Source organism: Pongo abelii, chromosome X (assembly GCF_028885655.2).
Source record: "Pongo abelii isolate AG06213 chromosome X, NHGRI_mPonAbe1-v2.0_pri, whole genome shotgun sequence".
NCBI lineage: Eukaryota > Metazoa > Chordata > Mammalia > Primates > Hominidae > Pongo > Pongo abelii.
In genome coordinates, this window is record NC_072008.2 from 117,613,053 (window position 1) to 117,629,840 (window position 16,788).

Below are 16,788 nucleotides of genomic sequence, written 5' to 3' on the forward strand. Positions count from 1 at the left end.
GAATAGAGAAGACTGAGTAGGAGATAACTTAGAAGATAAGTATGAATGGGGTACATTAATTATCTCTTTTCTGAGCTTTGGGGACACCAAAATTAATACAGTGAAATCCTTGCCCTCCAAGAGCTTAAGGGGCAATGAAGACAGACCTGCAAAGGGTTAATTACAGCAAAGTGGTAAGTTTTATAATAAAAAAATTGTGCTAAAAGCATAAGGGAAAAAGCCCTTCTTTCTGCTTGAGGGAGTTTAGAAAGCTTCATGGTGGTAGTGACATTTAAGTGGAGTATAAAAGAGTCCATCAAATATGAAGAGCAGTCTATTCAGAGGAAACACTATATACAGAGGCATAGAAGCAAGATACCCTTTGGGAGTTAAGTAGTTGGATGTGAGGAGGGCGATGCTGGAAAGATAGTTTAGAGTTACATAGTAAGAGGTAGAGCAGGCCATGCCAAATAATTTGTCTTTTCATTGTACAGAATAGTCATTTGAAACTTTTTCCCAACATTTTATTATGATGTTCAAACATACAGAAAAGTTAAAAGAATTTTACAGTGAGCATCCATATACCTACCCACCACCTAGAGTCTGCTGTTAACATCTTAGTATTCTTATCACATATCTATTCCTCGATCCATTCATCTGTCCATCTTTCTTTTTTGATGTATTTTAAAGTAAATTTCAGACACCAGAAAACTTGACCCTAAATGCTAATGGGAAGTTTTTAGGCAAAGGTGTGACATAATCTGAATTGTTTGAGGAAGAGGAGTGTTAACTTTTGTATCTAAGCAGTTGTACATAGCATTGCTTGAGATGAAATTTGGATCTTTACCAGGCATCTTTAAACTCCCAGTTCAGTTTTTCCCCAACATTGTATTCTGAAATTTTTCATACAGAGAGAAGTATGAAGACTCATGCAGTACACATTCATGTACCCACCACTTAGTTCCTACAATTACACAGTTCCATTTATAAATGTCTTGTGTTTCTTACAGAGAGATTATTTAGCTAATTTAGGGGAACATTACCCATTGGGGACCATGAGACTACAAAAATGTCAGACCTTTTGAGTGTGTACAACCTACAAATATCTATACATGTATACAGTGCTAATACTTATCAGCACTTGGGTATTTGCATGTACAGGATAGTGCATATATATGTCTGATTTGGGAATTTATAAAGTGGGAGTGTGTGTTTATATTGAAAAGCCAGGTGCTTTTATTTTGTGATGCTTTGCTTTGCCTAAAACTTTGTTGCTTTATCTCAGTTCACACTCCTAAGATTGGCATCAGGATTGAATTTTTAAAAATGAGGCCGGGTGTGGTGGCTAACGCCTGTAATCCCAGCACTTTGGGAGGTCGAGGCGGGTGGATCACTTGAGGTCAGGAGATTGAGACCAGCCCGGCCAATATGGTGAAACCCCGTGTCTACTAAAAATACCCAAATTAGCTGGGCGTGGTGGCGCATGCCTGTAATCCCAGCTACTCGGGAGGTTGAGGCAGAAGAATCGCTTGAGCTCAGGAGGCAGAGGTTGCAGTGAGCCAAGATTGCGCCGCTGCACTCCAGCCTGGGCGACAGAGCAAGACTCCATCTCAAAAATAAATAAATAAAAATGATTGTATTATAGGCAGTGAACATTATTAATGAGCCTTCTAAAAATATTTTAGAACAAACTTTCATAGAAATAAATGTCTAATATTCACTTTGGCATCTTTCATCTTGTGTGTTGACTTAATTCTGCATTCTACATAGTTATCTTCAGTTTCTTAAGTGTATTCAGCTGAAATCGAGCCATCTTCACTCAGCTCATTTGCTCTAGATAGAAGTACATACTTACATTAAAAAGAGAATAAAATTAAGTCTCGAAATGTAGAGTAAGAAAGTCCCCACTCATCCTCTTCAATTTTATGCCCTTCAAAGTAACAAGTATTAGTTCTCATGCACTTCAAAGTAACAAACTATTAAGTATTGGTGAGTATCTTTCTGTGTCATTTTCTTTGTGTTTGTCTTTTAAATGTAAATGGGCTCATATTTAACATTGTTACTTGTTCTTTTTAAATATCCTTCTTAGTAATATAGATCTACCCCATTTTTTCACTAGTTTACTGCCATTAATTACATCCCATCTGCCCACTCCCAACCACCCACAAGTATGTATGAATTACTATTTCATGTTGGGATACCACCAGAAACATAAAAGCCATCATGCCTTGTTTTGCCTCTTCCAGTCGAAATGGAAATTCTTGCCACTTGAATAGAGAAATTATATAGTTGTCTGTCTTTTTTCTATAAGAACTGCTTATTCATCACTCTGGTTAACTGGATTCCTTTATTCCTTAACAACTGCCTCTAGTTATTAATATTTCTTAGAGTTCCCAGTTCTTGTAGCCCAAAGTACAAAGGATTTCTCTGCTCAAAATCTGCTCACTGTTCTTATGGGTTAATAAACTCTTAAATGCAAATACCCCTTGTGGTGGGAGAAACTTATAACTTAAACTTTACTGTGAGTTACTTCAGCTTGACACTTGACTTCAGTACTTTGAAATGGATTACTACTGAAATAGAATTGTGATTTCCAAAAAGACAAGTGAAGAATAATAGACCTGGGATCAAATAACTGGATTATTGGGAGAAGTTAGCCCAGGGAAGAGTAGGAAGACAGAAAAAAAGAATGCTTAGGATAATTTTTTTTTCTGCCAAGGAGGCTTGGTGGCAACATCTTTCCACAGATTGCAGAATCATTTTGAGTAACTCAGGTTGCTGATACCTTCAAAATGGAAGAACCTTAATCACTAGGGATTATATCCCTTATATAAGACAGTTTTTTTTTTTTTTAAGAGATGGGGAGGATCTCACTATGTTGCCTAGGCTGGAGTGTGGTGGCTATTCACAGGTGAGACCATAGCACACTATAGCTTCAAACCCCTGGGCTGAAGTGACCCTCCTGCTGTAGTAGCTGAGACTATAGGCACACACCACCCCACCTGGTGAAGACAGATTTTTTCAACAAAAATTCAGAAAGGTTTTGGAACAGTTATATAAACAAATTTCATCACATAGAACATTTTAACTGAAAAAATTTTGCTTAACAAGCATGGCCTTTGAATTGTTTTGGGGGAAAAAAAAACCTCTAGGGATTCAGGGAATCAGCTCAGACATTAAACTGTCATTTTTGTAGCCTGAGATGTACCTTAATTCATTGAGGAAGTCTCTCTAGCAGTATTGGTGCTATGTAGTGTATTGATATATTGCTATTCAGTTAAATGGATGACTTGAGACAATTGAATAAAATCCCTTTCCTCCCTTAGTCTGAGTTTGGAGTATTTGGGTATTTGACCTAATTTTTCCAGTCATTCTTGGAAGTTACCTGGGTCTTTTGGCATCTGTTAGGCTTTCTGTTATGTTCAATAACTCAATTTCTAAGTGTTCCTTTTTTCTTTTTTTTTTTTTTAGCAAATTTGTAAATCAGGGCTTGTTTGGTATATTAATGTGATTGAGGCTCATAGTGTAACCTTAGTAGTGATTTTAATCTTGGCATTTAAAAGTCACTGCCAAGAAAATCTTTATGAGGTACAGGTTGCATTTCCTTATATTTAGATTTTAAAAATCACTTTAAAAAAATCAATTAGTTATCAGTTACTGACTACAGACTCAATTTCAAGTTAATTATCATCTTAATTTCATGGTTTTAAGATGTGTAACATTCACTTAATTGTTCTGTGTGTTTTTCTTTAGATTCTACTCTGCTATTCAAGTAGTGGTCACTATGATTCTGTGTACTCAAAGCAATTTCAGTCAAGTGCAGCTGTTTGTCAGGGTATGTGAAGGCTTTATAAATTTTGAGTGTGATTTCAGATGACTTGTTTTCACTCAGGGACCCACCATGAATAGCCCCTTTAAAACCTTGTTGGTACCTATTTGCACGCAGGATTATGACTATTTTCACATAGTTAATATAAATCTTATTTTGACAATTGGAATTTTGGCCATTTTTTCTTCAGCTGTATTGTACGAAATTCTCTATAAAGATGTGTTTGTTGTGGATGAAGAAGAGTTGAAGACTGCGATTAAATTGTTTCGAAGTGGTTCTAAGAAGAACAGAAATAATGCTGTGACTGGAAGCGAGGATGCCCATACTGATTACAAGAGTTCAAATCAGAATAGGTAATAAAGAGAAAGGGGATATCATGATAATTATGTTCCATACTTCTGTGCATAATCATTTGAAAGTGGAAGGGGCCTGGCAAGCTTATGAGTTAGGTTACATATTCACACGTACACATATGTCAGGATATATATTTTTAATGGGGGGAGAGTTTTACCAAAGAGATGTGTCGTGAGATGCCCAGACTTGGGGGTTTTGTTCGAGTCCGTTTTGTATTGCTAGAAGAAACTTCAGAACTATCTAATTACATGATTCTCAAACTTTAGTGTAAACTAGTTCAACCCTTGTGGAAGTCAGTGTGGCGATTCCTCAGGGATCTAGAACTAGAAATACCATTTGACCCAGCCATGCCATTACTGGGTATATACCCAAAGGACTATAAATCATGCTGCTGTAAAGACACATGCACACGTATGTTTATTGCGGCACTATTCACAATAGCAAAGACTTGGAACCAACCCAAATGTCCAACAATGATAGACTGGATTAAGAAAATGTGGCACATATACACCATGGAATACTATGCAGCCATAAAAAAGGATGAGTTCATGTCCTTTGTAGGGACATGGATGAAATTGGAAATCGTCATTCTCAGTAAACTATCGCAAGAACAAAAAACCAAACACCTCATATTCTCACTCATAGGTGGGAATTGAACGATGAGACACATGGACACAGGAAGGGGAACATCACACTCTGGGGACTGTTATGGGATGGGGAGAGTGGGGAGGGATAGCATTAGGAGATATACCTAATGCTAAATGACGAGTTAATGGGTGCAGCACACCAGCATGGCACATGTATACATATGTAACTAACCTGCACATTGTGCACATGTACCCTAAAACTTAAAGTATAGTAATAATAAAATAAAAAATAAAAAAAGAATTATAGTGCTTGTTAGAAAGGCAGGTTCTCCTGTGCCTACTGTCACAAAATTTGAGGTCAGGATGGGGCCAAGAATCTGTTTTTTAAACAAGTGTGCCTAAGCATTCTGATATAGGTAGCCTGTGGATCATACTTTGAGAAAATACTGATTCCAAAGTAGCACCATCATTTTCTAGGTAATAACTGAGGTTAGTTGACACATCCAGCCAGTAGAAAATTTCTCAGTGTAAGTTTTAGGAGTGTTTTAGTGTCTGCCTTTGGTATGCACTATGAGTGTGCCTCTGAGGAAACAACTGTTAAACAGCTCTAGTTGAACACTTTGGGTTTGAGATAATAAAGTACATGTCTTATATTTCTTCCTAATTCCTAGTTCTGCCTGCAAATTCAGATAGGTTTGGTGCTAGGTAAGTGTCACCTTGTGTGTTTTGTCTTGCAGTTCTATTTCTTGGATGTTTAAAGCTTACAATTTTTTTTCTTTTTTTTTTTTGAGACGGAGTCTCGCTCTGTCAGCCAGGTTGGAGTGCAGTAGCGCGATCTCGGCTCACTGCAACCTCCGCCTCCCAGGTTCAAGCAATTCTCCTGCCTCAGCCTCCCGAGTAGCTGGGACTACAGGCGCGTGTCACCAAGCCCGGCTAATTTTTTGTATTTTTAGTAGAGATGGGGTTTCACTGGTTTAGCCAGGATGATCTCGGTCTCCTGACCTCGTGATCCATCCGCCTCGGCCTCCCAAAGTGCTGGGATTACAGACGTGAGTCACCACACCCGGCCCAGAAGAGGGTTTTTAAAGCTTATTTGGGACTGCCAGGAGTGGCAACCATGTATTAGGGTAAAGGTTGCTTCATTCTTCACTGATCACTTGTCTTAAGGACTTCAGGCTTACGGAAACTACATTAGTCGGAAGACAAGGTGTATTAGTTATGTTTTGCTGTGTAACACTGTTACTACAAACTTGCAAGCTTAAAACAGCACATTTTTCTCACAATTTATGTGGATTAGGAATCTGGACATGGCTTAGCTGGATCTTCTGCTGAGTGTCTCATAAGACTGTAATGAGGATGTTGGTCAGGACTGAGTTCTTATCTGGAGCTTTGACTGGGGAAAGATCTACTTCCCCACTCATGGTTCTTGGCAGCATTCAGTTCCTTCGAGCTATAGGACTGAGAGCTTCAAGTTTTCGCTGTCAGCTGGCAGAAGTAACCCTCAGCTCTGCTACATTGTAGTGGTGAACATGGCTGCTTGCTTCCTTATAGGCAGCAGAGGAGAGAGAGAGACCAGTAAAATGAATGAGGCAGGGATCATAGGGATCACCCTAAGAGTGTGTTCTCACAGGAGTTGTAAAATATAGGAGGTAATCTGCTAAGTATATTGTAGCACATACTTATAAAAAGGAAGCATAAATGCAAATGTTGGAATGAAAAAGCGTTTGCCTTATTTTTAGAGCTGAGCTAATTTACCACTAGGTGGTGGTGTAGTTGTTAGGCTTAACATAAGTAAATTCTTCATTTATAAAAAGCTCTTTGCTCTAAATCTTTTGAATTAGGATGGAAGAGTGGGGTGCCTGCTACAATGCTGAAAATATACCAGAGGGCTACAGTAAAGGAACAGAAGAAACAAAGGTTTGATATTTTCTAAGGCAAAGAATTTTCATACTCTTGGCTTGCAGCATCATGACTTAAACTAGTTAAAGTCAGATATTATATTCTAGTTATATGGGTTGAGGGAGGAGTTGGTCATTTTCCTTTGTGAAAGTCTACCTACCTTTAAACTTCAAATGCATGCTTAATGTTCTTTGAATTCTTATTTTTACAGAATTTTAGATTTTTCAGAACAAACTGAACACTTCAGAAATTTCAGGAGCAATATGTTTTTAAGTTAAATATTACAAACTCAATATTTAGTTTGTAATCAGTCTTCTGATGCTAAGGTTTTTTTCATTAAGGAATACAATGCCTATCTTTATTTTATTCAAACTAGGTGATAATCATGGTTTAAAGTTAGAGAAACAGAAATTTCACCATCCATATAGGACTAAAATCAAATAGGCCTTCAGTTTGAGGCTAGCTAAATAAGTCAAATACCATTATAGCAATCTCTGTGTATACCTGAGGTGCTTGTAATTTTGGAATAGTATTGAATATGGTGAAATTCTAGGAAAGCAGAAGAAAAATGGTAGTTCCTTTGGAAATTTTAACAGGATTTGACCATAATGAAGTAACCTTCAGATATTTCCAGGTGATTGTAGAATACAGAAATACTTGCACCTCCATGTGTATATCATGATAACACTTCCTGAATAGCTCTGAATTTTTAATCCTGGTTTGTGTTGCATTGGTTTATATGGGATGTGTCCTGAGTCATTGCCTGGTTTAGACATTATTTCCCTTCTGCCATCTAAAACCTTTTAGATTACTTGCATTTTGCGACTTCAGTCTCCTGATTTTTAAAATATATGGCAAAATTTATTGTGCGATTTATTTCTTGTTTTAATAAAGAACGACATGTAGGTTTTTTTTTTAAGAAGAGAGAAACTTAATTCTTCCTTCTTCGTAGAAGGAAGACTAAGGATTGTGAGTTTGTAGCATGATTATTTTTGTTTTAGTCTCCAGAAAATCCATCAAAGATGCCCTTCCCCTATAAGGTGCTCAAAGCCCTGGATCCAGAAATCTATCGTAATGTAGAATTTGATGTTTGGTTGGACAGCAGAAAAGGTAATGAAATATCAACAGGATACTTTTGAATCCTGACAAATCAGGAGTATAATTTTGCAAATTTTGGTGAACATCTCTTATAAGAAATACTGTTATAAAAAACAGCCTGATGCTTTTTATCTTACTTTATATATGATTTAAATTCAAAGGAGGGAACATAGCTTTAGAAGTGGGAGGGATCTTTTAAAGTCTGATGTTTGCCTGGGACTTCAACTTTGCAAAAACTGTGTGGAGATAATTTTTAGATAGCTTCAAGAAACTTAGTGACTGAAAACAAGCTCATCTTAAATTCCAGGTGTTAAGACCACCTTCCTTGATAAATGAGTAGGTTAGGCCTGTGGGTCAAATCTGACACACCAACTGTTTTTATGTGGTCTATGAGCTAAGAATGGTCTTTAATTCTTAAATGGCAGAAAAAAATTAAAAGAATAATATATTGTGACACATGAAAAATTATATAATTCAAATTTCAGTGTTCATAACATTTTACAGCAGAGTTTGAGTAGTTCTGAGCGTCTTATGGCCCAAGAAACTGAAAATACTTACTATCTGGCTCTTTACAGAAAAAGTTTACCAACCCTTGAAAATAGGTCATTGTTTCTCTCCTTATAAGATAACTAAAGTGATCAACCTAGGCCTTAAAGTTTTGCCTTCAAGATAAGCCTTTAGTATTTCACATTCAACTCCTTGAACCCTGGTAAACCTAGTTGTAGTTAACAATCTAGAATGAGGTCAAGACCTTGGGAAACACAGTAAGTTGTTAAAAAAAAAAAAATAGGTTGATTTGAGAAGCTGAATAATGTTACTTTCAAATTGTACCTCGTTGGTGTTTGACTATCTCTGATTACAAACTCCCAATTTCCACCTATTTGTTTTTTAAAGCACAAAATTATTCTGGCACGTCTTTTTAAATTGACTGCAGAAATAACTCATCCAGAATGATAGAATGGCCCTTCGGGACTTTACCCCTATTTTCACTTATAGTGGTAGCGTTGTCAAAGGCACTACGGTAAAAGTAAATGAGGAAATTAAATGATACAGGAAAGGAACCAGTTTAGTTGAGCTTGAATCTTCATTTTCTTTTAATAGAACTTCAAAAATCTGATTACATGGAGTATGCTGGGAGACACTACTATTTGGGAGACAAGTGTCAGGTTAGTTCCTTCTTCAAGAATCAGTAATTTGCTTAAGAATGTGCTTTTTGTCATAATATGAGTTGAGCAAGACTTATTTACAAAGTACTAGAAACTTTTTATTTTTATTTTTAAAGAGATAGGGTCTAGCTCTGTTGCCTAGGCTGGAGTGTAGTAGCATGATCATGGCTCACTGCAGCCTCGAACTCCTGAGCTCAAGTGATCCTCCTTTCCTCAGCCTCTCTAGTGGCTGGGACTACAGGCACATACTACCATGCCTGGCTAATTTTTTTTAATTTTTTTTTTTTTGAGACAGAGTCTTGCTCTGTCTCCCAGGCTCTGGAGTGCAGTGGCACGATCTCAGCTCACTGCAAGCTCTGCCTCCCGGCTTCATGCCTCAGCTTTACAAGTAGCTGGGACTACAGCCGCCTGCCACCACGCCTAATTTTTTGTATTTTTAGTAGAGACGTGGTTCCACCATGTTAGCCAGGATGGTCTTGATCTCCTGACCTCGTGATCCACCCATCTCAGCCTCCCAAAGTGCTGGGATTACAGACGTGAGCCAGTGCACCTGGCCTATTTTTATTTTCTTTTATAGAAACAGGGTCTTACTATGTTGCCCAGGCTGGTCTCATTCCTGGCCTCAAGTGATCTTCCCACCTTGGCCTCCCAATGTTGGGATTACAGGCATGAGACACCACACCCAGCCGAAAAAAAAATGTTTCTTTAATGTCTGTGTTAAATTTTAATTACAAATTTAGTGATTAGATGTAAGGTTCTTTCAGTATGTGCTGCCTCCGTTGATCCAGACTGGCAGTGTTGATATGAATTACTTTAAAAAGTAGACACTGAACTCCATTTGGGGAAATGTGGTATTTTGTTTGGCATTAGCCATATCTGTCACTAGTCTTGAGACTAGATGTATTCTCTTTTCAGGTTTGCTTGGAATCAGATGGAAGATATTATAATGCTCATATCCAGGAAGTTGGAAATGAGAACAATTCAGTAACAGTCTTCATTGAAGAATTGGCAGAAAAGTAGGAATATGATAATTTGTTGAATTACTGAAATCTTTGGTTCCTGGTTCCATTTTGTAATATTAAATTGAGAATTACCAGGATGCTAGTAAGAGAACCAGAATTGTATCTACTGTTGGCCTAGGATGACTTATCTTGAATTATAAAAGCATGTGCTGAAGTATGAAATATCAATATAGATATTAGATATGTATAAAAGTTTTCAAATCTTAAGACACTAGCCTACTTATTAGAAATATTAAGTACAACAGAATTCTGATACAAAACTGCTCATAGTAATTGCAAAGTTGGATTAATAACTGAGCCTCTGCCAGTATGAAGATAAGCTAATCTAGTCTTTCTCAAACTTTACCATGCACTGGAATTACCTGGAGGGCTTGTGAAAACACAAGATTAGTGAGCCCAGTCTCTAAAGTTTCTGATTCAGTAAGTCTGAGGTGGGGCCCATGAATTTTAATTTTGGACAAGTTTCCAGGTGATGATAATGCTGCTGGTCCACTTTGAGAACCATTAAATGAGGCTGTGCTGCTCTAACAACCAAAACATTTCAGCAGCTTAAAACAGTAAGGTCCTTCCTCCTTCATTTAGCATGTCCATAGTGGGTCAGCAAATGGGATCCAGTTCAACAGAGATTCTATTTTAACACGTGCATCCATGATCATAGGGAATAAAATGAGAACAAACCACTTGCTGAATCTTAAAATGTCTCATACTTTATTAACCAGAGTGGTTTACATTCCCAAGCCTCATGTCAATGGGGTGGGGAAATTTAATCCTCCCAGGAGGTGCAGCAAATATTTATGAACTAATACAGTCTACCACAGTCTTTCTTCTGAAATGTCATCGGTACTAGAAACAGCAGTGAAATTGTACAAACTACTCTTAGGTTTTCTAAACTAAGAAAAAATTAAACAAGGAAACTGGTGTCAACCAGGTTTTAATAGAATACACTTGAAGTATAAGGGGTGGGATACGTGTATTGAATGAAATTTAAGTCTGTGTTGCAGTATCTTCATGGTGATACCTTTAACTTTTAAGGCATGTTGTTCCACTGGCTAACTTAAAACCAGTTACCCAAGTGATGCCTGTTACTGCCTGGAATGCTATGCCCAGTCGGAAAGGAAGAGGTTACCAGAAAATGCCTGGGGGATATGTCCCGGAAATAGGTTTGTATGCTAAAGGTTGTTATTTTATTTTTCCCTTCATGTACCTGCTTTTACTTACCTACATTGCACTATTTTTTAAAGGTATGTCATATGTTTTGTTGTAGGGTAGGGTTTCTCAACTTTAGCACTGCTGATAATGGAATGGATACTACTTCCTTGTCGGGGGGCTGTCCTGTGCATTGTAGGGTGCTTCATAGCATCCCTGGCTTCTGTCCACTAGAAACAAAAATGTTTCCAGACATTGCCAAATATTCCCTAGAGGAGGGAGAGGCACAATTGTCCCTGGTTGAGAACCATGGTTCTTAAGGGACTTTGTATAAACTTAAGCACTCATATTTGAGAGCTAAAAAGAAAAAAATGATCTTGTGGAGATGAGGAGTAGAATGATGGTTACCAGAGGCTCAGAAGGGTATTGGGGGTGGGGGATAAAGAGGGATTAGTTAATGGGTACAAAAATAGGTAGTAGGATTAAGATCTAGTATTTGGTAGCATAATAGGGTGACCGTAGTTAACAATTGCATATTTCAAAAAAACTAGAGGACTGGATTTGGAATGTTCCCAACATAAAGAATTGGTAAATGTTTGAGGTGATAGATATCCCAGTTACCTTGATTTGATCATTATACATTGTATGCTTGTATCAAAATAGTGCATGTACCCCATAAATACGTACTGTTCTACACCTATAAAAATTAATTTTAAAAACTTAAGCCGACATGGATCTTAACCTGAGGGGGAAAAATATTTCTTAGAGAACTAGGAAAATACCTCATGGAAGCAGCCAGGGATATTAACAGGCATAATTTATTAGAGAATAGTAATGTATGTGATTGGATGACTCAGTGTTTTTGGGGTTTTTGTTTGTTTGTTTGTTTGAGACAGAGTCTCCCTCTTTGGCCCAGGCCGGACTGCAGTGGCGCTATCTCGGCTCACTGCAAGCTCCGCCTCCCGGGTTCATGCCATTCTCCTGCCTCAGCCTCCCGAGTAGCTGGGACTACAGGCTCCCGCCACCGCACCCAGCTAATTTTTTGTATTTTTAGTAGAGATGGGGTTTCACCGTGTTAGCCAAGATGGTCTCGATCTCCTGACCTCGTGATCTGCCCACCTCGGCCTCCCAAAGTGCTGGGATTACAGGCATGTTTTGTTTTGTTTTGTTTTTTTTTTGAGACAGTCTCACTCTGTCGCCCAGGCTGGAGTGCAGTTACGCGATCTTGGCTCACTGCAACCTCCACCTTCCGGGCTCAAGCAATTCTCCTGCCTCAGCCTTCTGAGTAGCTGGGATTACAGGTGCACGTTATCACGCCTGGCTAATTCTTGCATTTTCAGTAGAGACGGGGTTTCACCATGTTGACTAGGCTGTCCTTGAACTCCTGACCTCAAGTGATCCACCCACCTCGGCCTTCCAAAGTGCTGGGATTACAGGCGTGAGCCACCTTGCCTGGCTATGGATGACTCAGTGTTTTGATGACCTATACTAACCTGCCCATACTGGGGATAGTGCCGAGATATACCCATTGATACAGAAATTACCTGCTGGTTTTGTCCTTCCAAATAAAAAATCTAGTATATCCTTCCAAAATACAAAAATTCCCTCCGTATGTTTATTTGGTTTGTTCCCAGGGGAAGCATTGGAAAGTTTAAGGCAGTGTGGTGGTGACAGTACACTGGGCCTTTTGCTTTGATTATGAAGCTTATTTGCTACTTCTTTGTTTGCCTGAAAGTTATATCAGAGATGGACATAAAGCAACAGAAGAAGATGTTCAAGAAAATTCGAGGGAAAGAGGTTTACATGACTATGGCTTACGGCAAGGGAGACCCCCTCCTCCCACCCAGGCTACAGCACAGTATGCATTATGGGCACGATCCTCCAATTCACTACTCACAGACAGCTGGCAATGTTATGTCTGATGAACATTTTCATCCTCAGCATCCATCTCCGAGACAAGGTCGGGGATATGGGATGCCCAGGTAAGACACTGACAGATTTGTATTTTCATGGTCTAGGGAAATATGAAGCAATTGAAGAGATCCAAGAAGATAGAATGCCATCAAGATGAGGGTCTCGGTGACATACAGACTGTATTTCATTAATAATAGTTAGGCCTAATGCCAGTATTGCAGAGAGCAGAGCTCTTTCTAATTGAATGTTTTTAGAAAGACAGATTAGTTCTATTTAACTACAGAGACTGACTACTTAGGTATTAGTGAGTAGAGAGTTCTCGTTTCCTTTCTCTTTATTTTTAGGAATTCATCTCGGTTTATAAACAGGCACAACGTGCCGGGCCCTAAAGTTGATTTTTACCCAGGCCCAGGTAAAAGGTGCTGCCAGAGCTATGATAACTTCTCTTATAGATCTCGGTAAGTATTGTGTTGAAAGAGAAAATGGGTAAGTCTGATTTCATTGCTGAACATTAATGCTTTAAAAAGTGTCAACTTTGAGATATTTGAACTGTTATTTAGAAATTAGGAACAAGTTACTATATTTCATCATTTTTACTTTTTTATTATTGGAACCACTTAAGTTCATTTAGACGTAGTCACCGCCAGATGAGTTGTATGAATAAGGAGTCCCAGTATGGATTTACCCCAGGGAATGGACAGATGCCCAGGGGCTTGGAAGAAACTATTACTTTTTATGAAGTTGAAGAAGGGGATGAGACTGCTTATCCAACTTTACCTGTGAGTGGATCAATGCTTTACTCAAAAAGCTGTTTACTTTTTTCATTTATTTTTTTGAAGTAAAGGCAATGTGGGCAAATTTTAGATTTTGTACAAATAACCACACAAAGCCTTTTCTGGAAAATGAAAATGAGAAAAGAGACATTTTCTCCCAGCTGTTCCTAGAGAAGGGAATAGAGGTAGACTTAATAATCTTGCCTATAGAGTATGGGTTAATATTTTCTGTTTTCTTGATTGTTACTTCATATTTTTTGTATTCTAAACTGCATGGAAAACATTTAATTACAGAGTTCTCTTACAATAGCAGTTCACATTGTTAGGCTAGTTTTTAAACTGCCTTTTAAAACATCCCTCTAGCTTTTTTTTCTGACTGTATAGTGAGAACTGCAGTGTATGTGTGTCTCTCTAATACAGAATCATGGAGGTCCCTCTACAATGGTTCCTGCTACTTCAGCATACTGTGTTGGAAGGCGGGGACATAGCTCAGGCAAACAGACTTTGAATTTAGAGGAGGGCAATGGCCAGAGTGAAAATGGTGAGTCAATTATAGTTAAATATTTTTTAAAAGATTCTTGTGGCATTAGCACATCAGCCCGGTGAAGTAGACCAATTTGGTTTTGGGGTCTCTGTCTGTTCCAGTAGCTTAGTTTTGAAAGATTTATATAAGTTCTTAATGCTTGCTGGGTTTTTTAATATGTCCTGGTATTTCTCAGAAGTGTAGACTTCTATTTCAGTAGGCTGCTACATTGTTATAACTTGTTTTCAGCTCTCTGCATAGGTCTTTAGTGAGTTTTGACTTGGTGTCAGATATCAGTATGGAAAACATCTATTTGTTATTAGTAAGGCACTATTGATAGTTGTCCTCACCATTTGTATATGTTAGGCTTTTCGTGTGACTGGCTATTATTTTTTAAGACTACTATGAAGTAACTTATTTGCCCAAATAAGTCTATTTGATCTATAAACATTACTCTTTATTGAACCCTATGTGATACCCACTCTACTAAGTCATTATATTCATAATATAGTCCTTCGTGCGTTCTTCTGAGGAATGTGCTGTCCCTATTTTACATATGAGGAAATTGAGATTCAGAGGGTAAATGACGTGGCCAAGGTCATATCCTTGGTAAATGGCAGAGATATAATTTTTTGTAACTGTTTTATTGAGATATAATTTACATATCATACAATTCAGCTATTTAAAGAATACAATTCAATGGTTTTTTATTCAGAGTTGCATACCATCAACACAGTTAATACTAGGACATTTTTATCACCACAGTAGAGAAATACTGTGCCCATTAGGAGCCATTCCCCATTTGCCCCAACCCCCAGCCCTTGGCAACCATCAGTCTGTTTTCTGTCTCTATGGATTTGCCTCTGCTGGACATTTTTTATAATTGGAATCACATACACACACATAGCCTTACCAGTTTTTATGTTGACTTCTACCATGGAACGTGTTTATTTTTACCTTGTTACTTTTAAAAGATACTGCATATCCCTCTTGAAACAATTGTGGAGCATTGAGTGGCTTGAGGAGGTGTCAGGCATTCCTAATGACTTGACTTATGAATAAGTTCCTTATTTTCTTGTACTCTTTTTTTCTACTAGTGTAGAAAAAATAGATATTTTTAGGAATTTAATGAGTAAAAAAATCTAGTGCAAGAATGATCTGTGAAAACTTTGTACGTGTGTGCATGCGTGTGCTTAAGGACATTTACTGTCTGCTCTCTTATTTAGATGACGCTTTTGTCTTTTAGCTCTATGGGTAGTGTGGCATATTTGAAATAACCAAATCTTTGCTCCCACCTTAAATCTGGAGGAGTTTCATGCATGTGTGTTTGATAAGTGGTATGTTTAAGAATCAAATTTACTTTAGAACTGCGGGGTTATATTTGGTGGAAAACTGTCCGATTGAGTATTGACTTTCTCTGCATTTCAGTGGTACAGAAATCTTAAAAGTACTTCAGTCTACTGAGCCACCCTTTGAGGACACACTCATTTTACATGTATTACTTACATGAAACAGATTGAAAAACAGATGAGGCATACATATTCCCTTAATGTCCACCTAAGGAAACAGTGGATTATACTCATACTTTATAATCACCATTGAGTATTTAGTATGTGTAAAACACTATGCTAAGTTACTTGCACTTCCATTAACCATCCTCAAAAGGCCTGTGAGCTAGGTACTGTTATTCCATTTTACAGTGAAGAATTGAGGCACAGAGATTAAATAACTTGCCTAAAGTCATGTAGTTAATCAGAATTCAAATCTAGGCAGTCCTCACTCCAGAGCCTATGTGCTTAATCACCATACCGTAGCCTCACTGGAAAAATTGGACACAACTGAGTTTTCACTTCTGCCTGACCTCTAAGAGCTAAGTGGATTTTCAGAGGAGAAATTTATACAGCTTACAGCTAGTCTCCGGCTTCAGTATCTCTTGACAAGTGTGAAAGCTCATATCACTTTCCAGGATGTATGCATTTTAGTTTTGAACATATAACCATAAAACTGGTGGAAAAAGCAAGTGCTGGCCATTTGGCTCTGCTGAGCTAAAAAGACCTATATAAACACATTTCTTCTGTCTTGTCTTTTTTCCCCAGGGGGATATCATGAAGAATATCTTTATCGTGCAGGTCAGTAAGATCTAGAAGTGATCTGGCATTCATCATTGTTTATAGAATTTCAAGCTATAAAATAATGCTCATTTTTTACTTTTGGCTATATTCTCTAGAGCCAGACTATGAAACTTCAGGTGTTTATAGCACAACTGCATCTACAGCAAACTTGGTAGGTATTTAATAATAGCAAAGAGTTATAGCTCCTACTATGTACTAGAGCACTGTTAAGAGCTATACATATAAATGTATTTAAATCAGAACAACCCTGTGAGGCTTAGTATCATTCTCGTTTTGAAGATGAAATTGAGACAGAAATTAACTCGTGTTCTGGAACTAATATATTTAGAGATATTCTAACATAGGCAGTAATGATCTTTTAGAAGG

General features: G+C 37.8%; 1 protein-coding gene across 9 annotated transcripts in view; it reads left to right on the forward strand.

Annotated features, from left to right (window-relative positions):
• ALG13 (ALG13 UDP-N-acetylglucosaminyltransferase subunit) overlaps nt 1-16,788 on the forward strand; it is an 80,416-nt gene that overhangs the window by 33,792 nt on the left and 29,836 nt on the right. For all 9 annotated transcript variants that reach the window (XM_024240676.3, XM_054544977.2, XM_024240685.2 and 6 more), the window contains 13 exons: nt 3,733-3,814; nt 3,999-4,161; nt 6,591-6,666; nt 7,650-7,758; nt 8,848-8,912; nt 9,828-9,928; nt 10,967-11,094; nt 12,816-13,062; nt 13,339-13,452; nt 13,617-13,773; nt 14,188-14,308; nt 16,387-16,419; nt 16,518-16,573. In XM_024240676.3, coding sequence (XP_024096444.1) covers nt 3,733-3,814; nt 3,999-4,161; nt 6,591-6,666; nt 7,650-7,758; nt 8,848-8,912; nt 9,828-9,928; nt 10,967-11,094; nt 12,816-13,062; nt 13,339-13,452; nt 13,617-13,773; nt 14,188-14,308; nt 16,387-16,419; nt 16,518-16,573 — 1,452 coding nt within the window. The remainder of the gene's footprint in view (nt 1-3,732; nt 3,815-3,998; nt 4,162-6,590; nt 6,667-7,649; nt 7,759-8,847; nt 8,913-9,827; nt 9,929-10,966; nt 11,095-12,815; nt 13,063-13,338; nt 13,453-13,616; nt 13,774-14,187; nt 14,309-16,386; nt 16,420-16,517; nt 16,574-16,788) is intronic.